The sequence below is a fragment of the Nakaseomyces bracarensis genome, assembly GCF_045282275.1.
Source record: "Nakaseomyces bracarensis strain CBM3 chromosome Unknown Scaff8_0, whole genome shotgun sequence".
NCBI classification, from domain to species: Eukaryota; Fungi; Ascomycota; class Saccharomycetes; order Saccharomycetales; family Saccharomycetaceae; genus Nakaseomyces; species Nakaseomyces bracarensis.
The window spans coordinates 629050-654504 of record NW_027263969.1 but is presented as its reverse complement, the minus strand read 5'-3'; the positions used below and the strand labels follow the sequence as shown (position 1 = coordinate 654504).

The 25455-nt window shown below is 36.3% G+C and overlaps 15 protein-coding genes across 15 annotated transcripts; 7 read left to right on the top strand and 8 right to left on the bottom strand.

Moving 5' to 3' along the window:
• Positions 1-731: 731 nt before the first annotated feature.
• TVP18 (Tvp18p) lies at positions 732-1235 on the bottom strand (the record flags this gene model as incomplete). Its single annotated transcript, XM_071052317.1, has 1 exon — positions 732-1235. The coding sequence occupies one exon, from the start codon at positions 1233-1235 to the stop codon at positions 732-734; it is 504 nt and encodes a 167-aa protein (XP_070906938.1).
• A 1015-nt stretch (positions 1236-2250) lies between these two features.
• Positions 2251-2856, top strand: ABF2 (DNA-binding protein ABF2; the record flags this gene model as incomplete). Its single annotated transcript, XM_071052316.1, has 1 exon — positions 2251-2856. One exon carries the CDS (start codon positions 2251-2253, stop codon positions 2854-2856), a length of 606 nt encoding a protein of 201 aa, XP_070906937.1.
• Positions 2857-3661: 805 nt separating this feature from the next.
• On the bottom strand, positions 3662-4282 carry IRC21 (Irc21p; the record flags this gene model as incomplete). Its single annotated transcript, XM_071052315.1, has 1 exon — positions 3662-4282. One exon carries the CDS (start codon positions 4280-4282, stop codon positions 3662-3664), a length of 621 nt encoding a protein of 206 aa, XP_070906936.1.
• A 964-nt stretch (positions 4283-5246) lies between these two features.
• Positions 5247-5600, bottom strand: SDD2 (Sdd2p; the record flags this gene model as incomplete). The annotated part of the gene is made up of 1 exon (XM_071052314.1): positions 5247-5600. The coding sequence occupies one exon, from the start codon at positions 5598-5600 to the stop codon at positions 5247-5249; it is 354 nt and encodes a 117-aa protein (XP_070906935.1).
• Positions 5601-5891: 291 nt separating this feature from the next.
• YLF2 (Ylf2p) lies at positions 5892-7136 on the top strand (the record flags this gene model as incomplete). Its single annotated transcript, XM_071052313.1, has 1 exon — positions 5892-7136. One exon carries the CDS (start codon positions 5892-5894, stop codon positions 7134-7136), a length of 1245 nt encoding a protein of 414 aa, XP_070906934.1.
• Positions 7137-7689: 553 nt separating this feature from the next.
• RPS20 (40S ribosomal protein uS10) lies at positions 7690-8049 on the bottom strand (the record flags this gene model as incomplete). The annotated part of the gene is made up of 1 exon (XM_071052312.1): positions 7690-8049. The coding sequence occupies one exon, from the start codon at positions 8047-8049 to the stop codon at positions 7690-7692; it is 360 nt and encodes a 119-aa protein (XP_070906933.1).
• A 1545-nt stretch (positions 8050-9594) lies between these two features.
• DUR3 (Dur3p) lies at positions 9595-11787 on the top strand (the record flags this gene model as incomplete). Its single annotated transcript, XM_071052311.1, has 1 exon — positions 9595-11787. One exon carries the CDS (start codon positions 9595-9597, stop codon positions 11785-11787), a length of 2193 nt encoding a protein of 730 aa, XP_070906932.1.
• Positions 11788-12107: 320 nt separating this feature from the next.
• RNJ42_02145 (uncharacterized protein) lies at positions 12108-13817 on the bottom strand (the record flags this gene model as incomplete). Its single annotated transcript, XM_071052310.1, has 1 exon — positions 12108-13817. The coding sequence occupies one exon, from the start codon at positions 13815-13817 to the stop codon at positions 12108-12110; it is 1710 nt and encodes a 569-aa protein (XP_070906931.1).
• Positions 13818-14213: 396 nt separating this feature from the next.
• On the bottom strand, positions 14214-14552 carry MCO14 (4a-hydroxytetrahydrobiopterin dehydratase; the record flags this gene model as incomplete). Its single annotated transcript, XM_071052309.1, has 1 exon — positions 14214-14552. The coding sequence occupies one exon, from the start codon at positions 14550-14552 to the stop codon at positions 14214-14216; it is 339 nt and encodes a 112-aa protein (XP_070906930.1).
• Positions 14553-14757: 205 nt separating this feature from the next.
• On the top strand, positions 14758-16602 carry APM2 (Apm2p; the record flags this gene model as incomplete). The annotated part of the gene is made up of 1 exon (XM_071052308.1): positions 14758-16602. One exon carries the CDS (start codon positions 14758-14760, stop codon positions 16600-16602), a length of 1845 nt encoding a protein of 614 aa, XP_070906929.1.
• Positions 16603-16753: 151 nt separating this feature from the next.
• Positions 16754-18151, bottom strand: RNJ42_02142 (uncharacterized protein; the record flags this gene model as incomplete). The annotated part of the gene is made up of 1 exon (XM_071052307.1): positions 16754-18151. The coding sequence occupies one exon, from the start codon at positions 18149-18151 to the stop codon at positions 16754-16756; it is 1398 nt and encodes a 465-aa protein (XP_070906928.1).
• Positions 18152-18429: 278 nt separating this feature from the next.
• Positions 18430-19821, top strand: OPI1 (transcriptional regulator OPI1; the record flags this gene model as incomplete). The annotated part of the gene is made up of 1 exon (XM_071052306.1): positions 18430-19821. The coding sequence occupies one exon, from the start codon at positions 18430-18432 to the stop codon at positions 19819-19821; it is 1392 nt and encodes a 463-aa protein (XP_070906927.1).
• Positions 19822-20329: 508 nt separating this feature from the next.
• Positions 20330-21223, top strand: RNJ42_02140 (glucose-6-phosphate 1-epimerase; the record flags this gene model as incomplete). Its single annotated transcript, XM_071052305.1, has 1 exon — positions 20330-21223. One exon carries the CDS (start codon positions 20330-20332, stop codon positions 21221-21223), a length of 894 nt encoding a protein of 297 aa, XP_070906926.1.
• A 683-nt stretch (positions 21224-21906) lies between these two features.
• MUB1 (MYND-type zinc finger protein MUB1) lies at positions 21907-23721 on the top strand (the record flags this gene model as incomplete). Its single annotated transcript, XM_071052304.1, has 1 exon — positions 21907-23721. The coding sequence occupies one exon, from the start codon at positions 21907-21909 to the stop codon at positions 23719-23721; it is 1815 nt and encodes a 604-aa protein (XP_070906925.1).
• A 409-nt stretch (positions 23722-24130) lies between these two features.
• On the bottom strand, positions 24131-25165 carry SRT1 (ditrans,polycis-polyprenyl diphosphate synthase; the record flags this gene model as incomplete). Its single annotated transcript, XM_071052303.1, has 1 exon — positions 24131-25165. One exon carries the CDS (start codon positions 25163-25165, stop codon positions 24131-24133), a length of 1035 nt encoding a protein of 344 aa, XP_070906924.1.
• Positions 25166-25455: the final 290 nt, after the last annotated feature.

The window sequence follows — 25455 nt, the reverse complement described above, 5'->3', positions numbered from 1 at the left end:
GCTTTTAAGGTACAAAAAACTACACCTCGAGGTGTTCCACAAACGTAATTTTTCATCAGATTGTTTTTTTATTTTTTATTTAATCATGATACTAAATCAGCTGATTGTTTTTATCAAACATGTTATTCAGATAAAAAAAAAAATGCGCGGCTACAAAAAATATATAACAAAGAAAAGAATTAAACTACGAAAACTAGCTAGGATAAGGTTAAAGATCTTGTTTACGTAATACTTGCGTGAATACAAATCCGTATCTCATTTTACCCGCATATCCAAGAAAAAAAAATATTATTCTATTCAGAGAGATCACGGTACATGGCGGTGATAAAGAAAAAAAAAGCCCAACTTAACAAACCCGTCGATCAGCATTCGCCTAAAAAGCGCCCCCTTCCCACCGATAAAATTAAAAATAAAACCATTCTCTCTAAGACACGTTAAAAAAAATCAATTGCTTGGCTCGGTCTTTTTCTAAACTCACTGCCAATGAAAAATAAAGAAAAAAAGAAATAAAACGCTCCCACCTAAATGAAATCTCGTGATACACGTTCAAAGTGAGTATATTCTGAAAACAAAATATTCATTAAACGTAACTAATATTAAATATTACTGTTATGAAATATAATAAAAAGAAAGGATTTTTAAGTAATATTATTAAAATAATTCAGTTATAGTTTTCTCCCTCCACTGAATTAATTAGTATATGGTGTTATATTTGTATATTAGGAGGTATTTCATAGCATCTCTCTTACAACGGCGTCATGTGGGAAATCCTCATCGGTGGGGCTCTTAATGACACTAGTGTTTGCGAATTCCTGGTGTTTTGTAAAGGCAATACCATAACTAACAGCAGAGACGGTCAATGTTATTCCTAATACGAGGAGACTTGTGGTCTTTAGAATTAGAGAACAGTATTGTACAATAGCCATGGCGAGGTAAAATATGCACCTGTAGCCATTGGTCTCGAATCTCTTAATGAATTCTATAAACCGATCACTCAATGGACAGATCTTCAACAGAAATGGGATCTCAATAAACAGGATAATCAAACCTTGTACTATACCTACTATACCAAACGCTATAACTGCATTCACATGGAACAAATTAGCAATCCCAAGGGCAATACATAGAAATATGTTAACATACCCAAACCACTTCCCATACACACTGAAGTTAAAACTCTTTAGATCTTTTAGAATCCCCGCAATATTGACGAATTGCATAATATTTAAAGCCATCGTGATTTATTTTAATTTCTCTTGTCCTTATTTGTTATGTTTTCTTATCTATATTACAAATTCTCCTTTGCAATTTTAACTGTATATCCTGAGTTTTTATTTCTATAGTGCTTTGATCTCTATTTCTTCTTCATACAAAGGATGAATAAAAAGAATTAACTATACGATTGTCTCTCTCTCTCTCTCTATTCCTCCTTCCCTTTAAAAAAAAAAAAGAATAAAAAAAATCCACACAATACGCTGAACATCAAAAAAAATAACATATGCACCGAAGCAATCTACGTTTTTCATTCTTTATTTTGTTTTGTTTCTACGCCCCGCCCTTCGTATAAAAAGATGTTTGCTCGCTTGTGAGAAGAAAGATAAAAAAGAGCTTGGAAGCGAATTTCTTGCACGTACAAAACTATGTCACATGAGACTTAGAAGGGGTTATATATATACCGTGCTTCTACAACCTTGTCTCTACCCCCACCCCGCACCACTCCCGTTGCCAACGCGAGACAATGGGCCAAAACCGGGTAAAATATGATATTCTTATACTGTCATACGTATTCGTAAAAGAATACCAGTATGTATATATAACTACAAATGTATATGTATATATTTTATTTGTGTATTCACAAGTTCTTCAAGCAATATCAGAATATGTATTTATGTGTGTATTTGTTCTGTTATCTTAGATGAAGTGTCTCAGAGGCGAAATATGTATTTCCAATTCTAAGTAATTAATTGAAAATGAAGTGGACGCGTAAGACGCGATTTTAAATTTAATTTTAGCTATTTTTTCAACATATGAGATAGACCTGTTCTTTTTTTTAAATGGGTGTCTCTCGTGTGATGAAACCTAGTTCTTTTCCTTATTTTAAGGTAAACAAATAAATTTATAAACTCATCGGTTTTTACCTTTTATTGAATTTCTTTTATATATTAACAGTTGCATAATCTTTTTTATATATATTTTTCATCTAACTTACAAATCACAAAAAAACAAACAAATATAAATCAAATACAAAACATGTTGTCATTTAGACTGGTATCAAAAACTGCTAAGAGTGCTCCATTGACTATCTTTAGATCTCTCCAGACCTCTCCAATCGTCTGGAGCAGTACTACTGAGAAGCCCAAGGAGACTAAGAATGCTGGTCAAAGCAGGAAAGCTCTATCTAAGGAATTTGGCCCAAAGAGACCATTATCTGCTTTCTTTAGTTACTGTGCTGAACACAGAGCCAACTATATCGCTCAAAACCCAGAAGCTCCTACCACAGTCATTGCATCTAAATTGGGTGAAGCTTGGAGGTCTCTAAGTGACTACGAGAAGCAACCTTACATTGAGCAATACCAGAAAGCTAGAGAGAAGTACCTAGAGGAAAAGGCAGAGTTCGAAAAGAGCCTCCCTCCAAAGAAACCGCTGGTTCCTTTCTTCTTGTTTGCCGAAGAGGTCCGTATGCAGTTGAAGGATGAGCAACCTGACTTGAGTTTTGGTGAAATGGCCTCCTTGATCGGTGAGAGATGGAAGGCTCTTTCAAATGAGGAGAAGAACCACTACAAGCAAAAATTCCAAGAGAACAAGGAAAAATGGTTGCAAGAAAAAGAACAAAAGCTTCAAAACTTCAAACTTTAATTGCTCCTACTTTATTCTTCCCTCCTGTGATTAATTTTATATACATAAATCAATAAGACAAAAGAATATTTCAGCCTGTAAATATTCACTTTTGTCACTTTTTTTTATATCTTTATACAAACTGCTAGGGTGTGCAGGTAGTTTATATATCTAAAGTTTCTAACAATATTAAATATACTAAAGTATCATAGGAGAAGTACTACTCAGTCAATGTGTTTTACACCAGTACATATATCAGGACCATTTAATTGTGCTCATTCCAAGCCATTTTCTAGGATAATAGCATTAAAGTATAAGGTATTTCTGCATACAATGACCCACATTTGGAAGTAAAAGACCCAAAAAAACGGCGTAACACTAAATCATACACACCTTAGTATTATAGAGGAAAGGAAATCCAAATTATACCTTAACTTTATAATACATTCTTTTTTTTTTTTTAAAAAAATAAAACATTTAAAATTGAAATACTTTATAGACAATATAGCCATACAAAAATGGGTTGCTCCCAGGAAATCCCTTATCAAATGAAGACTTTAGAATGTAGGTTATAACTAGAAATAAAGATATCAAAGCACATAAAAGCTATTATTATGTGATGCAATTAAATTCACTAAAGTGATTAATGGTAGTGGCTATCATCTCAACAAGAAAGAGATATTAATGTATTATTAAGAATAAATATAGTATGACGGTCATCCATTAGTCGCTTTTGTTTCAAGTATTTGAAAAAAAAGAATGAATCGATACAGTCATTGACAGTTTTCCTTTCCTTTTTTTTTTTTTTTTTTTTTTGGGAACCTTTTTAGCCAACATAAACACCGACGAAACAAGTCTCTAACATCTTCTCGACACTGATCCATCTGTGGTACCTATTGAATAACATAGTAGAGTCCTGACCTGCAGATTTATCTAACAAAATTTTGGCACCACCTGGATGGAAATCCATGTAGCTCGAGATACTAAAGACTTTCCCATTGATCACAGTCCAGCAATCCTCAGGAGTATTGTGTCTTGCCAGTTCCTCCTCATCAACGCGTAATGGCGGGCGTATCGCAAATGTCGGTACACCACGCTCTAGTAAAATCAAGCTCTGAGGCGAATTTAACTTCTTGAAATTCTCTAACGATTCTGAATCGTTCCTTATCTTATCCAACCCTGTAACCAGTTTACCGGCTTTCCCCTTAGTACTAACTAATTCATGCCAATCCAGCGGACTATGCCCAGGCGCTAACCTTACTTTGTTTCTGTATCCACCACCATTTATCTTATTATTAGATGAGACTCCCTGCGGTACCCCCAAAGTAGAACAACTCGCTTGCATAGGTGTATCAATCCTAATACGGGGTTTAGTACTCATAGGCGCTTTAAAATCCATATTATTCCTCTCCATTTGTTCAAACATTACTTTACTAGCACTATGCATTTCACAAATTTTATTAAAAAAAATATACGTTAATGATCTTTTAAGTTTGATCTTTTAATTTTTTTTTTTTTCTATATTTGATTTTCGGTAATTCGCCTTTCCTTACGTTATATTATATGAGAGGTTTATAGAAGAATATTCTATAAATGTTTTTATTTACTTATTTTTAAAACTACAGTTGTATAATTCTAGTTTTATTTTGTATTCTTGTTATATTATCCTATTTTTTTTTTTTTTATTTATTTTTTTCTATTCATCTGAATATCTTTTTTTGTTGATAAAAAAAAAAGAAAGCTAAATTCTCAATTTAATTTATTTATTACAACCAAAAAAAAAGAAATCCCTTCTGTAGTAGATATCCATCGATGTTGTATTATAGGTGTTTTCTTAATACTGACATAACATCTTTTTTTTTAAAATGTAGCCTTTCTGCTATTTCTCGGGGCTCGGAGACGGATTTACAGATTCTTGAACATTATATTTCCTTTTGAATTTCAGCATAACGAAAAAAGCAAGATTGTTCAGTACGGAAACCCTCTTTTATTTTTTAAGGGTGCCTGCACCTTGTTCTTGCACCATACAGAAAAGGTGTCGTAGGAAAGAAAAAAAGGAAAAGAGAAGGACTGAAAGAAGAAGAAGAATGTTTGTCAAAAAGACGGGGGTTAGATAGACCCGTAGAAAAGAGGAAAACTGTCAATGTGACATCATAATTGCACTACGATGATACATACACTACATCATCTTCTACAGGGCCGATATAATGCCTTCTCTCTCTATTCTTAATATTTTTCTTTCTGCCACGAGTTTCTACAGTAAAAAAAATGCTGCACTAGTTTTTACTATATCTATATTTCCTCAAATTCATTTGGGTGTTATTCTGTTATACGATATGTTAATATCTCTATATGTTATACATTTCTATTGCTTTACAAGTGAATAAAAAAAAAATAAATAAAATTAAGGGTTAGTCAAAGAAATCATCTTCTTCTACTTCTCTTCTGTTGAAGATAATCTTGGTATCGTTCTTCTTGTTCTGTTCCTTGGCTATCCCATCCAGTATCTGTACGATATCTTTCTCTGTGACTTTAGCTCTTAGCTGACCAGTTGAGGCTAACTGGGCCAGATACTTCTCCACTGCCTGAGCACGGTCTGGTCTCACGAGAGACACACGGGATAACCTCTCTAGTGCTTGGGGTTCAAGGAAATGGGATATCGACGACCCTACTCGTTCTTGCTTCTCCGAATCGGAACTCCCATTCGTACCACGCTTTAGTTCCGCTAGACGGGCCTCTCTTAGTGCTTGTAATTCTGCATCCATTTCTTTTTTTTCTCTTTTCTAGTATTTCTATTCAAAGTAGAAGAAAGATATTACCTCTTCAAAAAAAAAACTTCAATTATTACCTTCTTTTTATATATTACCAACCCCATTGTCTAACTTTTTGTTTTTTTAGTTGAATTTTTTTTTCCACCCTCTCTCGCTGCGTGCTTGTCTGTGCCCGCAATAGTAATATGGATCGAGGTTCATAAATGTATTGATATAATACTTTATTAAAATACGTATATATATTTATATATTAATAGGGTTCGGGTTCTGGAAAGCGAGCTCTAAATGAAGGTACTTGGGAGTCTTAAGGTTACGAATAACCCGACGTCGGGTATTGTAGGACTAGCTAATGTAGGCAAATCGACGTTTTTCCAGACGATAACCAACTCTCATCTTGGCACTGCTGCCAATTATCCCTTTGCAACAATTGATCCCGAGGTCTCAAAGGTTCCTATCCCTGCTCCCGAGCTCCCAGTATTACAACGCCTGTACCAGAGTGAGAAATGTGTTCCTGCCGCGTTGACCATTTATGATATTGCTGGTTTGACTAGAGGTGCATCTCAGGGACAAGGGTTGGGCAACAAGTTTTTGAATGATATTAGACACGTGGATGGTATATTCAACCTGGTACGAGGATTTAAAGATGATAACATCACTCATATCGAAGGTAACGTTGACCCCGTTAGAGACCTTTCGGTGGTACAGGACGAGTTGATATTAAAGGATCTGGAATTTATAGAGACCATAAGAGAGAAGTCCTCGAGGAGGATCAGAATGGTACCTAAAAATACGAAAGCACACAAAGAACTCTCCTTCGAGATAGAACTATTGAACCAATTGGAAGAGCATTTATACGATGGTAAGAAAATAAGGCATTTTAAAAGCAATAACGAAGACTGGACAGTTGATGATATTAAAGTGCTTCGGAGGAATAACTTCTTAACTGCCAAACCATCTCTCACATTGCTGAATATCAGTCCCGAGGAGTTCATCAATTTTAATCAATCACGCGATATAGACTCCATAAATCAAGTCAAAGAAATTAAAGATTGGCTTAAGGAATATTCTCCGAATGATGACCTGATGTTATTTAGTGCCGAGTTTGAGAAGAACTATTTGGAGCACATGAAGAATAACGACCGAAGTGGACTCATAAAATACTGTGAAAAATTCACCACTACCACTGTTACAGATTCAATTCTTGAGAGCTCTTTACCTGGTATAATTTTGAGAATGAAGACATTGTTAGGGCTAATAAGTTATTTTACTTGTGGACCATTAGAAGTAAGACAGTGGAATGTACGTAAAGGTAGCACTGCACCAGAGGCGGCTGGTGTTATCCATTCAGATTTAGAAGAGACTTTTATTAGCGCGGATATTATTAAGTACGACAGCATCAAGGATATGATACCACCTATTAGTGAATCTAATTTGAAGAAGGCTAGTCTAATTAAACGTGCCGGTAAGGGTTATATTATGGAAGAAAGTGACATTGCGTTATTCAAAGCATCTAGTGGCAAAACAAGATAATAACAAAAACAAATTGTAAATAAAAATAACGTGTATATAAAAATAAAATCAATGGATGTATTAACAAATCCTGTTTATTTGGGTTAATCAAAATTTTCAATTAAAAAAAAATAGCAATATATAATGAGATCTAAATGAAATATCTATAATGAAATAGACAGAAAGAAAAATATTAATATATATGCATTCATAAAAAGAAAAGGTAACCGAAGAGTTTCAAAATAAGAAATTAAAGTTCGAGATGTACTAAATGATGGTTTCTTCAAGTCATTTTTTGTTTTCAATAAGGATCCACTGATAGTAAGACAGAGGTATATTAAGGAACTGTGTTTACCTAGAGTGGTTGACTTCAAAGTAAAACATCAAAGTACAACTAATAAAATAAACTTAAATTTAAGCCTTTTTTGGATTCATATAGTTAACCTTTTCATTTGGTAAAATTTACGAAACACACACATCGAATATCCCTATTTTCTCAAAATATAATGTCTAAAATTTTTAAAAATTGACAGTATATTATAGAAAAAAATATTTTATATTTTGATTAGGGGGTTTAGTTGCTGGCGACAACAACTTCAACATCTACACCTGGTTCGATGGTGATTTGAGTGATTCTCTTGACGATACTGACTGGAGCTTCGAAGTCAATGTATCTCTTGTGAATTCTCATTTCGTAAGTTTCCCAAGTCTTGGAACCTTCACCGTTTGGAGTCTTTCTGGTGGAGATTCTTAGAACCTTGGTTGGCAATCTGACAGGACCCTTCTTGACCAAGCTGTTTTGTTCAGCGTTTCTGATAATGTTAGCAGAAACGTTTTCCAATTGCTTGACCTTGGTAGAAGTCAAGGTCATTCTGATCTTGATGATTTGTGGAGCTTCTTGCTCTTGAACCTTATCCTTTTGAACGTCAGACATTATTATAAAATATACCTTTTTATAGTTCTTGGTTTTCTTCCTTTATAATAGAAGCTAGAAAAAATAAAACGTAGCAAAACAAGTTTTAATATAGCATCTCTTTTTATAATAAGCTTGATGAAAGAAAAAAATTGAAAAAATCATTGAAAAAAAAAATTTTTTTGCAAAAACGAAAAAAAAAAATTTTTGTGCGTCTGTCATATTGTACGAAAGTATAATCATTCACGTAATTAATCATATGTATAATAATACCTATACACGATGGAGATAATGTTGTACGAAAATACGCTATAGTATACCTTAATACGGCTGTAATCAACTCAAATATTTTAATATCTAATTTCCTATCATTTTACACGTAGTTGGATTTAATCTGTGCGTTTTTGTGCTTTCTCCGTTATGAGAAGCGTCCTTGTAGCGTTGTGATTTATTTATTTCCCCCGATTTATTGTATTATATTATTAAAAATTTGCAAAAAAACGGTATTATTTTGCATTTCCAGTTAATATCTGATATTATCTTATCTTGTGCGTTTTTGTTAACGATGGAATTTTTTGTCTTATCTGGTAGTCAATCAGGGTAAGATTAAGAACTCCGTGTAGTGTGTCTAAACGCTTAAGCAGTCTAACATTTTTCCTTCGGGAAAAAGCTTTTGTTGAAAAAAACTTTAAAAAAGATAGAGGTCTTTTTGTCGCTAAGACAGTAAAAAATCGCAGCGTATTATTCTCTTGTATATATATTAACCAAGTTCCTTTGTTTTCACGTTATCGCTGCAGGTAGATCGGCATTTTCTCCCAGACACGACTAACAAAGCAAACACTGCGACTATTACTTAGGGAACTACAAAATGATTAAAGATTAGAGATAAGGGTAAGGCAGATAGACAGAGAGATCGAGATAGCATAGATCTGTAGGAGGGAGGATACATTCACATTTTTCATTGCTTATCTTATCTTATCTACTCCTTAAGTGATATAGATAGCGAGGATTCAAAAAGACCTACGAGAATAAAAATTTCAAAAATAAGTGCAGCCGCGCAACCCTAAACTAACATATCTTAATAATAGTAATAAAAACAGCCAAGTAGCTTTATTATTAATTATTTAGACTTGACACGATTTGAATTATATATTGCGCACATTTCTACTAATATTCATCGATTATCTTTTATTTTTAAGATTCTTATAAACTGATTTCAGGCTCACTACCAAATTTGCGTTTTTTCATTATACAGCAGATAGTAGATAAAAAAAAGAAGCTTATAATATATATTACTTCATATCAAATTGATATATAAAGTAAGGCTAATTAGAATAAGAATAATCCTTTTCCTTGTAAATATTATTATAATTATAAATATATAATAATAATAATAATAATAATAATAACAATACTAAAAATAACATTAATATCAATAGCAGTTATAAAGCTAAATAATATTGAAAAAAAAACCACATACTCTAAAATATTAAAATATTAAAGACAACTAATAACAAGAAAATATATTAACAATATAAAAATAACTTGAAGTAAAAAAAGAAAAAAATGGGTGAATTTCATGCTCCACTACCACAAGGTGCTGGTTACGCTATTGTTCTAGGGTTAGGATCAGTATTTGCCATTGGTATGATTCTAACTACATACGTCCTAAGACGTTACCAAAGGGAAATTATAACAGCTGAAGAGTTTACCACTGCCGGTAGAACCGTTAAGACTGGTCTTGTCGCGGCCGCTGTGGTCTCCAGTTGGATTTGGTGTTCTACTTTGCTGACTTCTGCTTCTAAACAACTAGATGGTATGCTCGGTGGTTACTCCTACTCGGCTGGTGCTTGTTTCCAAATTGTAGCTTTCGCTATCCTAGCCATTAAGACGAAACAGAAAGCCCCCAATGCACACACATACTTGGAACTTGTAAGAAAGAGGTATGGCACAATTGGCCATTGTTGTTATTTGTTCTACGCCTTCGCTACAAATATCCTAGTTACTGCCATGCTGTTGACATCTGGTGCTGCTGTCTTCAAAAGTATGACCGGCATGAATAGTGTCGCTTCATGCTTACTACTACCCGTCGGTGTTATGATTTACACTTTATTCGGCGGTATTAAAGCCACTTTTTTGACCGATTTCATTCACACCTGTGTTATCATCATTATCATCATGGTGTTTGCCTTCAAAGTTTATGCAACTAGTGATGTATTGGGTTCTCCAGGTAAAGTGTATGATTTGGTTAGAGCTGCCGCCAAGAGACATCCTGTCCCACATAACGAACAGGGTGAATATATGACAATGACGTCAAGATCAGCTGGTATTTTCTTGGTCATTAACCTAGTAGGTAACTTCGGTACCGTGTTCCTAGACAACGGTTACTGGAACAAAGCCATCAGTGCTTCCCCAGCTGCCGCTCTACCAGGTTATGTCATGGGTGGTTTAGCTTGGTTCGCTGTTCCTGCTCTTCTATCTGTTACTATGGGTTTCGCCTGTATCGCAACCGAATTACTACCTTCTTTCCCAACTTATCCGGACCCTCTTACTCCTGATCAGGTCAGTGCTGGTCTAGTTTTACCTGCCGCTGCTGTGGCTGTAATGGGGAAAGGTGGTGCAGTAGCTACTTGTTTGATGGTTTTCATGGCTGTGACATCAGCTATGTCAGCTGAATTAATTGCTGTATCTTCAGTGTTCACCTACGATATCTACAGAATTTATGTCCACCCTAAAGCTACCGGTAAAGAATTGATTTACTCGTCACATGCAGCTTGTGTAGTATTCGGTTTTGCAATGAGTGGTTTCTCGATTGGTCTATATTACGCAGGCGTCAATTTAGGCTACTTATACGAACTTATGGGTATTATTATCAGTAGTGCTGTTTTACCTGTTGTTTTAACTCTATGTTGGACTGGTCAAAATTTAATTGCTGCTGTTGTTTCCCCTATTTTGGGTACCTCCCTAGCCATTATGTCTTGGTTAGTTTGTACAAAGTCTCTATATGGGGAAATCACTTTGGAAACTACATTCGAAGACTACCCAATGCTGACAGGTAATGTGGTAGCTCTTTTATCTCCAGCCATCTTCATTCCTATTCTGACCTACGTATTTAAGCCACAGAACTATGATATGGAAAAGTATAAGGAAATTTCTAGAGTTGATGAAACCAAAGAAATCCTGGAAGCTTATCCTGCCATTGAACCTGTTATCAGCGGTCAGATCATCAACGCTGATGACAGCTCCCTAAACGATAATGACTCTGAAGCTGAGTATGTTTTAGGCAGAGAAAAGGATCAAATAACTCAAGTAACTACCAGAGAGAAGGGACATGACTATGAAAAGTCAAACTCTCTTGACATATCAGATGAAGATCTTGAGGAACAAAGAAAGCTAAAGAGAGCATTGAGTTGGGCATACTTCTTATGTATATTCTTTGCACTAGCATTCTTGGTTGTCTGGCCAATGCCAATGTATGGTAGTAGATACATCTTCAGTAAGAAATTTTTCACAGGTTGGGTGGTAGTCATGATAATATGGATTTTCTGTAGTGCATTTTGTGTTTGTGTTTTCCCAGTTTGGGAAGGAAGGCACGGTATATACACAACACTACGTGGTATCTATTGGGATCTAACTGGTCAATCATATAAGCTAACAGAATGGCAAACAGACCATCCAGAAGAATTACATGTGGTCCAAAGTCAAAGAAGTGTTGCTGTTCACCAAAGTAGAATAGACGATGTCATTTACAGCGACTAAAAAAAATCATTATAAAACATAGATAAACTTGCTTCAGTTCTTATATTCTAATCATCTTTTGTTATTTACTTTATTCTTATATTTAAAATCCTCAATCAAATACTATTCTATAACTTTTCTTTTGGCGAGTCCTGAGCATTTTACATATAGAAATCGATAAGACATAGATTGACATCCACATTCAATACATGAAAAAATGTATTCTAAATAAATTATTAAATATGTATCGTAAAAATAAAGTTGATTATGAATTAAATGTTTTAGTTTAAGAATAAATACATGTGAGAGGTGATGACATAATGATGCTACGAGGAAGTCTTTCAGCTTCTAGTTTTTGTGTTGATAACGGTATCAGGAGATACCGATTCCCTACTTCCATTTAATCTGCTCTCTTCATTGGCATCTTCAGTAACTGAATTTAGTGAGAAGGTATCGTTTTCCTGTACGGCGTTAGAATCTGAAAATACATCACTTTCGTAATTAATATTATCATCTGCAAAAATGTCATCAATATCTGCTCTTTCTCTATCATTACTATGAGGTCCTTGGTGTTCTGTATCAACCTCATCAGCATTAACATAGTCATCCATGTTAAATTCTTCACTCAAAACATCCAGGTCGTCCATTTCCACGTCAATCACATTCTCTAATTCTTCAGGCAGCTGTTGAGCTGTTGTTAACATAAATGTTGTACCAGTTGGTCTCCAAATATATGCGAAGGAAATGAATGCAAAGAAATACACCAAGGATGGCCAGAAATCAGTTAGGTAAAATCTAACCATCCAGTGTTTTTCTATAATTTCAATTGCGTTCATACCCAAATATGCAAAGGCACATAGAATCAATCCAATGAAAATGCAAGTCAATGTCGCATAAATCACAATAAGTAGTCTATTATAAACTGCCAGCTTATAGGTCTGTTTCTGGCTCTTCAAATAGGCTGTAGTATTTGTTATAGCTCTCAAGATCAAAAAGAAGAACACAAACATCAATAGAACAGTTGGTACAGCTGTTATTAAGATCGAAGTAGAGGTAGATTCGGGGTTTTGGGCATAGCTCTGTATTAAGTAAGCGGAATATAGGAAAAAATTCACGATAGAGAAAGCTCTACAACGGTTTACCAACGTTCTATTCAACCTTGCGTAGACAATTCCGTAACCAAGTGCAATAATCAACAGGAAAAAGTATGTGAAGGTAGCCTTACCAGCACTCATCAGAGAGATGAAGACCATGTACACTTTAATCGGTATAGTGTTTCCCTTTTCATTCTTCAAAAGGTAGTAAATCCAGATCGAAATAGTCTCGATTGTAAGGAAAGCGAAGAAAATCATAATGTACCTATGCAATGGTAGCAAGTCATCTCTATTTTTCCACAGCGGATAGAAATACATAGCCATGGTGACCATGTATCCCAGGGATAGCCAGCCGTATAGCCTAATATTATCAACCTCAGCAGCGTCGATCCGTCCGAACGCGTTCCTGAAGTTAATGGCTGCGTCAAATCTGATAGAAGAGGAAACTGTGGCAGTTCGAACACAATAGTAGCCGGTCTTCATAACAGGGTATACAGAATCATGCGAACCTAGATAGTTGTGCGAGAAGGTAAGTACCTCATTCGCCAAACCTTTGGTAGAGTCCGAGAATGGATCGTAGATCACATCCTGAATGATGAAATGGTTCAGTTGGTGTTCTTTACACAAGCCCTTCGAGATAGAGTACTCATCGCAAATATACTGGGTAGAACCATCCGGAAGCTCGACACCAATGTGTTGGTAGTCCTCGAAGTCGAAAATCACCACGATAACACCGGGCTCATAGTCATGCTGAGTAGGGTACAACTTCTGGAGATCAAATGCAATATGTGGGTCTACTTTACCACCACGGTCATCTCGAGAGTACATACCAGCACACACATCCCGCATCCTATCGTTCACTCGCTTCTCATTTGCCATCACGAACGGAGATCGTACAACAGTTAAAACCCCGATAAATAATAGAAACCAATACGTCCATGGCCAATTTCGATTCATAATTCAACTTTTGTATACGATCTGTTTGTTTCCTGTTTCTTTTATTGTAATAGAAAGAGACAATTGCAGGTTTTATTGCTTACGTTTTTGAATTTTTGGTCCTGTTCCCTATTGTTTGGATCTTATGTATTTAGTATTTTCCTTAGCTTAATGCTCTCCCACGTTCTCCTAAGAAAATCTATAAACCTAATCGCCTCCAGGATCTTACTTATAGTGTCCAATTGCTTTTTATCTATCACTATATTGAATGATAAATATACAATTTCAGCGATTTTTTATAATTAAATATATATATTTTTTTTCAACACGTCGAAAGGCTTATTCTAGCATTGAAAAAGGTAATATAGGACAAACAATTATAAGCTTCTGGTGCTGGGTAGGGGAGGAAAAAGGTGACTATGTCTTGGTTATATACTTTTCTATCTGTTTAGCTAGTTTGATATCTATGTTGCTCACGCCGGGAGCCGGGACGTTGTCGCGGAGCAGGTCGTGGGTCTGTAGCTCAAGTTTTACTGAGGTATATGTAGTTGTTATGGTAGGATGGTGGCCCCAGAGGTGGGCACGCATTGAGACCTGGGTGAGAAACGCCCATGTAGCCTGGTAATCATTGAACTTCACTTCCCGGATGAGTCTGTCGTCTCTCTGTGTCCAGTGGGCTAGCTGGCCCTGCAACAACTTCTGTAATTCTGGAAGAGAGACACGCTCTGCCTCTGCCTTCACGATCCTATTAAACATGTGCTATCTTTATTCCTTTACCAATATCTTATTCTCTGTATTATCTAAACTAGCCTCGTTAATAAGGGGATTTTATAAAATCTCACCCAAAAAAAAAAATACAAAGCTTGAATTATAAGACACTTTTAATGCTAATATGTATGAATATCGAGGGATTCTCTGAGGTTGAAGAAGTTCAGTAAGGAAGATATTTAATAGAATAAAAATGTCTTCTTGCATAGCTATATTTGATGAGACGTTGGAGCCGCTTGTATCGAAGAATGTGAAGGGACTACCGAATGTTGCCGGATTGTTGGAGCTCTTTTGTAACCATGTCAGAAATGCTGAGAGTCCCATAGTCAGTGTTTCTCATTGGAGGTTTGTATATATGCAACGGGACTCTCTATATTTTGTAGCGGTAGTGGATTCGGTCGATGATAACCTGGCGAATTACATGTCTATCATGACGTACCTGGACCAGTTTTATAGACTGATATTGGAGTATGCTGGGTTGAAGACGCTAGATAGGACTTTGATCCTGGATAACACTCTTCTAGTGATGGAATTGATCGATGAGACGTTGGATTATGGGATAGTACAGATCACAGAGCCCAGTATCATGAAGGACTACATTCGAGTGAAAGTTAATCTGCCGGATGAGCGGCTGTTGCTCGAGGACATATGGGATCAGGATTCAGACTCGGACTCTGACGATGACAAGAAGCACCGTAAGCATAAACACAAGAACAAAAGCAAAAGCAAGAGCAACCATCACAACCAGAAATCCCAGGAGAAGGGTAAAGATGATATCATATCAAAAGTGCCGAAATCCAAACAGGAACTGGATAAAGTGTTGAAGACAAGTAAAGACAAAGTCTATAAAAAAATTAAGGAAAATATGAACGAATTGGAGAAGCTTGGGAAGTTTAGACAGGAGGATGAGTTTAATGACGATGATGCGAATGCAAATGAGACATTTATCAATAGTTATATAGCCAAGACGACAACTATGGCGGTATCGTGGAGAGCAAAGGGTCTTCACTACTCAAAGAATGAATTTTTCTTAGATGTTATAGAAAAGGTACAGTACCTGGTAGATTTTAAGCTGGGAGTTGTGAGAAGAAACCTTATACATGGTCAAATAGTGTGTAGGTCCTACCTGTCTGGTATGCCCAACCTAAAGATAAGTTTGAATAAACTACTACAAAATGACCAGCAGTTTATAAATCAGATTCAATTTCACCAATGTGTTTCACTAGAATCTCTCGAGAAGGTATTGAAATACGCCGAAGAGCATCCAGATGAATCCTCTAAATCTAGAAGTGTTGAGCATAGTGCTGAGAAAGAAATTGAGTTCATACCTCCAGATGGTGATTTCGTACTATGTACATACGATCTAAAGCGCCATATAAAGGATCCTCCAATGATTATTCTACGTGAATTCGAAGTGAAACCAAAATGGAAAAAATTCAAACTGAAAATAACAGCGACAATAGAGACACATTTCAAACCTACAAATACAACCACTAGACTAGATATCAAAATACCACTTGCTAAAATTTTCGAGGATTATAAGATAGATTTAAGTAAAAACCTACGATTCAAAACGAATAATGGACATGTTTCATATAACATTAGTGACGACTTTCTATTATGGGAAGTGGGTGTTCTAAAAGGTGGTAAAGTACATGCAAAGGCGGAGGATATCGCAAAATTTGAGAATATAGCCACAATGATCACAGAGTTTGCGTTGTTTAATGAAGAAGAATACGAACAGCTCAAAAAGGAGCGGGAGACTTCAATGAACCCACCACCGTTGAGAGAGGGGCCTAAATTAGAAGAAATTTATAAAGAAACTCATGATGAAAACTTGGAAGGGTATAATACCATAGGCAAAAAGTCTAAACAACCTCTAAATCTATTGACTATGAATTTCGAGGTACCATATTGTACCGCTAGTGGGCTGAAAGTAGAATACCTAAAAATAGAGGAGGATCAACTACAATACCAATCATTCCCTTGGGTTAGATATAAAACTATCAATGATGATGAATATGCATATATTGTTTAAAAGAATTATAGATATAATATATACAATTAATGAAATCATTTTTTTTATGTCCGATGTTTTCTTGGTTTCCCTGTTCATAATCATTAAACCAGTATTAATTAATAAATTATCATTAGAATATATGAATGTTAAATATTTACTGCTGTTGTTTTCAATATTGACGACCAATGACCGATCTATATGCATCCCTCTTATTAATTAATGTGGAATTCTTTTGATCGTGAAATCTTTGAGCCCTTCGCTTTAGTTCAATGCGCCTCATTTCTACACGATCTCTAATAATCCTAGTAATATGGTCAGTGTAAGTATTTAGTATCTTCTTCCATTTCGTCATTGTTCTAGAGAATCCTAGTACTATACCCAGAGCAGCTACAGAACCCATATAGAAACCGGAGAACTGTTCAGAAACTACACCTAGGAGCGCAACAAGCATCATCGGTAGCTGTAATGAAAAAAATTCGTGATATATCGCCTTATTGATATCTTTCTGGATTTTACCAATCTTTTGTATATCGTTAACTGGCACCAATGGTGACAGCGGTTCGTTGTGACCCACTTGACCGAACTCATTTCTAATATTCGTCTCTAATACTTCAGATTTTCCTTCGATTACTTGAACGTTATACAAGGGTAGCATGCAGCATTCCATAAACCTCAATTTCAGTTTTGATTCCGAGTGTGTATATAATTTCCACAGAGAAAGTTGAGTCTTAGCGAAATGAATGAATGATGGAATAATTTGTTCCTGGAGCTGTCTATGTGCGTCTTCTGCCCATTGATCAACGGCTAAGTAAGCGCTATCCAGTTTTTGGTCCTCTTTTTCAATAGACTCTATGTCAGGGTCACTACTTCTGATATGTTTTATCACCGCAGCCTTTAAATCTTCGATTATCGTGTCTCTGGACTGTAACTTGGCGATCAGTCTATTATTTACATGATCAAAATTAGACTCCTCTTGCGCTCTTAAGTATTCGGTCATAGAGAGCTTAGATTCTCCAAGGTCTAGAGTCGCTTGGAGTGACTTGTTAGTGTCAATCTGGTTCCCTAACAGAAACGAACCATCGTATTTCACATCTTCCAGTTCGATAACAGGCCAGGATACATCACACGTAAGCGATCTCTCCTTCTTATCAATACGCAAGTAGAAATGACAACCGTCACTCACACCAACCTCATCTACAGTTAAAAATTCCACCTTATTGTTCTTTAAAAAAATCGATGGCACCATATAACTATCCCGACCCTGGCTGAACTCCTCCCCATAACTAACCAGCTTATTCCGTAACCCCGCAGGCTCCAATATCGAATCGACATACCTCTTAGCCCAACTATTCCGGGCCTCAATATGATCCACAGTGAAAGTACCAATAAACTTACTAGACCCTAAAACACCACATCTAATGACTTGGTCCCCACGATACCCTTCGATTAACCTAATCTTGTCCCCGACAACTCCGCGAGGGTATAACTTCGCAAGACGGCTCCATGAGCTCATAAGTCGCAGGCCGTTCATCGCAGTTCTAATGAACCTTCCATTACAGCTCTCCATGACTCGTTGTGATTATTGTATTGTTGAACATTAAAAAATTTTTTTTTTCACATGCTCATCCCTCGAACCGGAAAAATCCCATATAAAAGCCCAAACTCTAAAAAAACAACAAAAAAGCCATATTGGAATAACAATTTATCAAACTCTGGGACTTGATCCATATAATTGCATAATATATAAGGTTTGAAGCTGAGAACGTAGAGAGAAGAACCATCAAGGGAAGGCAGTTGGAAAGTTGGATTGAATAATATAAGAAAGGCAAAGTACAAAGGAAGAAAATGGAGCCAAGGCGCGGATGGATTCATAACTATATATCATTTAGTGGGTTGTCACAAGAGGATGTGGAGGCAGCTGAAGCACTAGATGTGTTACGGAACTCTGCTGTGTTTTCTAGACTGGATAGGGACCGGGACTTGCATAGGAAGAGGAACAGGCAGGATGATGATGATGGGTCGGAGAACGATGAGGTAGTGCAGAGTGAGGACAAGGAGACTACGTATACGCGGAGGAGGCGGAAGGCTAGTGTACGTGAGCGTGCGGATTCGAAGATGTCTCAGGACAGTGGTGGTGCGAATATTACCGCTACGACGGAGGAATCTTTGTTTGACAGGGTGTGTAGGAACTCCAACCAGATCCTAACGAACATGGGATCTTTCTTTGAGGAGATGAATAACAACGAATTTACTGATGATGAAGGCGAGGAAGAGGATGCAGACCAAGATGACGAATACAGCAAGAAGAAGAGGAAATATCCTGGTGTTCTGGGCAATGCTCTGTCACAGGATCATGAGTTAGATGAAATAAAGAGAGAAGATGATGATAGTATAAGGTCTCGGACTTGGGGTACGAGGTCCTATTCTGGTAATGGGCAGTACTACTCTAAGAGGCAGATTTTATCTGAAGCTATCGCTAAAGGTGCTGATAATTTGAAGGAATACAAGCTTAACATGTCCATTGAGTCTAAGAAACGACTTATTACATGTCTACATCTGCTGAAGCTTGCGAATAATCAGCTAGCTGAGAAAGTGGCCTCACTGCAGGATGTGGTAGAGAAAGAACAAGAGGAGATGACTAACCCCGGAGCCTCGGGCATAAAATCCGAAGAACATGGGCACGATGAGGATCAAGAGTTCTACGATGCTGCGGAATCGGTAGATGAACGATCCGGCGAATTGGGGCTGGAAATAGTGGGCACTGTGAAGAAAGTATACTCACTGATATCAAAATATACAGGTAACTCTTTACCAGAACCAGCCCGGTCGCAGGTCCGTGAGTCTCTACTCAACCTGCCCACTAATTGGAATACGAGTATACACAACGGTATTACATACAATGGCCACGGCACACTCTCTGCTACTACCAGCAACACGTCAGACAGTTCAGTAGTGTCGACAACATCATACCCAAGCATCATTCCTGTATCTAGCAATGGCAAATATTTGATTCTTGCCAAGGAATCCCTAAATATGGTGCAAAGTGTAATAGATGTTGTGGACTCGACTCTGGGGAAAGCAGAAGAATGGGTTAAACAGAAACAGGAACTCAAGGAGATGATAAGGCAGAAGTTCCTAGAGCAACAGAACAGAAGAGAACTCGAAGAAACACAAACAATAAAACATGATCCAGAAGAAGAGAGATCAATTAAAGTGGAAAAAGATATAATAACATAACCATGCCAAAAAAAAAAAGAACAAAAATAATAATAATATAAAAAAAATTGTATTATCACAATAAAAATAATAAAAATCTAGATTCTTTGTTTGTTAATTAAGAATCAGAAAAAAAAGATAACTAAAGCTTTACATAAATTTTTATACGTTTTTTTATTCTCATTTATTCTTACATACGTTAATGATAATAACTTTGATGTTAATAAATATAATAAATATAATAAATATAATAAAGATAATATTTTACACGAAATATCACATGAAATAACATCATTTACGAATCTCCTATTTTTTTCTGTTTGGTTGTATGACGGGGCCACCGGTTGTGCGGGACTTTCTGTGGTGGTCCCTTAAAATTGAAATACTTCAATTGTTGGGATGATTTCAATTTTATTTTTGGTATATAAGGGATCATCATATTCACGAAAAGGTACAGAGGATATTGGAACTTTTATGTTATGTAATTGATACGAGACCAAACCACTCGACACTATTGATAAATAAAAAAATGACTGTTGAAGAGACTGCTACCCAGGTTGTTGTTAGCCATCCAAGTGACGCCAGTACCAGCGTTACTATCTTGAAGTACGGTGCTACTGTTATCTCATGGAAGTTGAAAGGTGAGGAGCAATTGTGGTTGTCTAGTGCTGCTAAATTAGATGGTAGTAAACCAGTGAGAGGTGGTATTCCTCTTGTGTTCCCTGTTTTCGGTAAGAACAACACCGATGAGTTGTTGAGCAAGTTACCACAGCACGGGTTAGCTAGAAACTCTAACTGGGAGTTTTTGGGCCAGACCAAGAGTAACCCACCTACTGTTCAGTTCGGTCTGAACCACAAGGTTGCCAATGCTGAATTGACCAAGTTGTGGCCTGTTGAGTTCAACCTGATCTTGAGTGTTGAGTTGGGTGAGGACTACTTGAAGACCGGTATCGAGGTTGAGAACGTTTCTAATGACACCATGAAGTTCAACTGGTTATTCCACACATACTTGAAGATCGACGACATTGAGGACACTATGGTCTCAAACCTAGTAGGAATGAAGGTCTACGACCAATTGTTGAAGGAAAGCTTCATCGACAAGCACCCAGTTGTCACTTTCCACCAGGAGACTGACTCTATATACCAGAATGTTGACAGTGACAGGCTGATCCAAGTCGTAGGTAAAGGTGTCCAATTACACTCCATCAAGAGAAACAACTTGCCAGATGCCGTTGTCTGGAACCCATGGGTTGAGAAGTCTGCCGGTATGGGTGATTTCGAACCTAAGGACGGTTTCAAAAACATGGTCTGTGTTGAACCTGGTCACGTCAGTGACTTCGTCTCCTTGCCTGCCGGTGAAAAATGGTCTGCTTCTCAATTGCTATACAAGGATGAATTGAAGTACCAAGCCATCGAACCATAAGTAGGGTATATAGTTAATAATATAAAATTAAATTAAGATAGTTAAAAGAAAAATATAGACAATAATAACTAGAAGAAAATAAGATTATTTGGCTTTTATATATAATTGCATGTATAACAGTGAGTTTTGAAAAGAAAAAAAATTAATTGGACGAGTCCGGAATCGAACCGAAGACCTCTCCCATGCTAAGGGAGCGCGCTACCAACTACGCCACACGCCCATATTTGATTGTATGAGAAGGATGAAGTCAGCTAGTACCATAACCAGCAAAATTTTAAAAGTATGAGTGGGAAAAAAAGAAAGAAAGGAAAAACAGTCAAAAACCGGTTTGTAAAAAGCAACATGTGAACAGTGGCAAAGGTAATAAAGTAAATCATCAATAGAGACATCTCGAAAGAACGATATATTCAATTATAATTGAAGATATTTGGAATAGCCCTTTTTTCATATTCTTCCCCAAAAACTACCGGGACATTAAACTAAGATACTTATTGAAGAAATTCAAAATTTCTAATTCAGGAACAAAAGCATTCCTAACACCCCCACACGACCATATACCTGTTATAGAGGTTTAAAACAGACGCCAATTACTATTAAAAATATAATATTCTTTAAGTCCTAAAAGGAGGGGTGGTGGTTTATTTATGCGTAAGGTGATTTAATAAAATTATTTATTAATAATAATGAGAGATTCTGAGCATCGCTCGATATCTAATAATAGACCTGTTATTACTATTACATCTACTGTATATGATCGACGTGCATTAGATATAGAGTCTACTATTCCATTAATCAACTCACTGAATCATTTAACCTACCTGACTTCTAATTCTGGGAAGATACGAGAGACGGTAGCTAATGATGGAGCTTTGGAGAGGCTGGTTGCCATTTTACACAACTGTCATTTATCGCTGTATGAGATTTTGAATAAAGATTTAGAGCATGTGAGTAAGCATGAGAGAGGGCAAAACATATATAAGAGGAAAAGGTTAGCTTTGTGTTCCTGGAAATGGACGCTAGCGTTTCAGTGTCTCGTGTTGACCGGTACTAGAGGGACGGAACAGATTAGGAAAAAGGTAGTTTTAGCTGGTGTTATTCCTGTGCTGGCCACAGTATTAGATAACTATCTGTTGTTCCATCAGGATTATGATTTCATAAAGGATGAGCCTGTGGGTATTGATATAAATGAGATTTTATCGTGGAACTCCTATCGATTGTTAAGGAAAAACCCAGAGGAAAGCTTTGAAGAGTATTTGGCTTATATCATGGGACATGACAAACTAAAACCTACAGAATTCAAGAAATTTGATGTTGAAGAGTTAACAGCGCCCGTGATGACTCTGGCTACCGATTTTCGAGACATTTGGAAAAAATTCGATGACTCTGAATTAGCCAAAGAGCTTGGCGTTAGTGGGAACAATAAAGACAATTGCTTCTTTGAAGAAGATGAAGATAAGTATCTGGTATCAGCTCCTAGAAATTTCTTTATTGGTAAAATTATACCGAAACAGGATGATGTTATCTGGTCTTTACAACTCCTAGCATTTATTACTAAATACACTTACATGAAACAAAAACTTCAGAACGTTGAGTTAGTGGATTCGCTGTCATTTAGAGGTATTATTGATAGATATAAAAAGAGAAGAGCTGCGACTTACAGCAATAATTTAGCTCCTCTGACAATTTCCAAATCAGATCCGGAAAGCAACAGTGAAGAAGAAGGGAGTAGCTCAGAAAATGATACAGATGTACCATCTATTGAAACATCATTCACAAATCCAGTTGTTCAAGAAATTTATAGTGCGAGCAAAAAGTGTAAAGAGGAGGAGGAGAAAAAGAATACAAATAAACCTTGTTGTAGGAATATCATCGTCAACCTGCGGTCTTGTCTGCAGACAAAGAGTAAGCAGATCAATCACCATTTTGACAAACGTTGGAAATATGCAAAAATGTCAAAAAAACTGGATGAAAAAACTTGGGTTAGTTTAGTATCGAAAAAACTTGTAAACTCGTTTCCATTGGTTGAGAAATATACTGTTTCTGACAGAAATCCCCATGACATAATATATTGGAGCTCTGTGATAATGAGAAATTCATGCAGAAAAAATGAAGCTACTGGTGTTCGCCAATGTGCTAACTTTAGCTGTGGGAAATGGGAGCAATATCCTAGAGAGTTCGCAAAGTGTAGGAGGTGTAAGCGAACCAAATACTGTTCTAGGGAATGTCAGTTGCAAGCATGGAAACATCATAGGTATTGGTGTCATGAGGTTGGGTCCTCGAATAAAACAGGTACAGTCGCAACAGAAGCAGATACACCCGCTAGTTCAGGACATGACACATCTTTGGTTATTGGTCACACGAACCGTACAACTACAATTTTTCCCACCGGAGAAGCAGGCGGGCTACTATTGCATCAGGACAGTCCTGAAATCACAGACACAGATGCCATTAATAATGATGTTCTCGAAGATGGTAATAATATTGATAATATTAGCTAAAATGAAATATTAAAAAAAATATGCATTATAAAAGCGTGGATTTTATAGATTATATGCATTTATTCACTCATTATTTTGGGAATTTAACGAATATACAAATTTGTTTTTCTTTTTTCTTTTTTTACATCTATGTATATATTTATCTTGATGAATTTTACGAAAAGCAGCTTAGATTTTGATTCTTTATGAATAAAATCTTATTTTCTATATTACTATGATTTCAGGGCTTATCGAGTTTTAATCTAGAAATTCTAGACATTAGTTTCCTAATTTTTGTCGTGACAAAAAATGACCCAAAACATAAAAATCATAAATATCAATCTGATAGGGGAATTGATATCAGAGGAGAGAAATAGAGGTAAAGTTTGATTTGAAAATAAAATAATGGAGATAAACAAGAAACATGGCCTTAATCCTTACCTCCTACTATAGATACCGCGATAGGCGGTTCGGGTAAACTACTTAATGAGGTTAGATTTAAAAACCGTTTGTACGGCTTATAAATTTTCTCTGCCACTTTTGAGTTATTATCAATGTTACTGTTATTGTAATTCTGAATAACCCTAAACATTGACCACTTTAATAATATCAAATACATTTGCAAAAAAGAAAATTGAGGCCATAGTGTGTCACTAAATTCGATCGTTGAATGTTCATTAATCTGCCATAACATGTAATCCGACAGTCTCATATGCCCACTTGTTCTAATCAAGAGATCAACTTTATTAGAAAATGGTCCGAAATACATTTGGTTAGTTAATTCCCTGATTGTCAATTCACTTTCATCCTTTCCAGGACCTTCCGTATAAATTGACACGGTTTCTGTTACAGCATGTGCAATATCATTTCTGGAGGTGTATGGGAAACAGAGATATAATATGAAGTTTCCTCCCTCCGTTTTGCTCTCAACATTACTGATTTTACTCTTTAGTTCTTCATCTAACAAACTCATATCTCCCACAACTCGAAAAGAACAACCGTACAAGGGGTCTTTAAAGTCATTAGCTCGCTCAGCAAACTCATCCATCTTCTTAGAAAATAATCCCATCAAAGAATCAACCTCCTCTTTTGGTCTACTGAAATTCTCTATAGAAAATGCATACGCCGAGACACACTTTATCCCCAAACTCTTACAGATATAAACCAAAGTTAGTAATGTTTCACCGCCAGCTTCATGGCCATTCTTAATAGAGAGCTTCCTCCCTCTCGCATACCTCCTATTACCATCCATGATAAACGAGACATGTGTTGGGAGTGGTCCTGTGCGGAGCATATCTATCAACAGTCGTTTAATCCTGAAGATAATAGCATCCACATAGACGTTATCGCCTGCCAACTGTAAGATAACGAAACTATACTCCTCTATATAATCTGATACCCGTCCTACCATCAAGCTAATAAAGGTTATCAGCCATATAGCGCCTCTTCTGACCCAATGTAACATGTTTCTCCAGATATATAAATCAAGTATGGATGGTTACTGAAGTGAATAGGATAAACAATAACAATACTGAACATTATATTGCAAAGAAAAAAAAAAGAAGAGTATCTCAAACCGTTTGGCTTATATACTTCGCGGATTGGAAAATCTGAAATGTCACAGATCTGTTTTGTCGTATGATGCAACTTTAGCCGCCGGAATTACCAACAGGAAGAGAACCTTTTGTTATATAGGTTGGCTATCTCAATCTATTTACTTGGAGAGTATTATATCTTATTTAGAGACCAATAAAT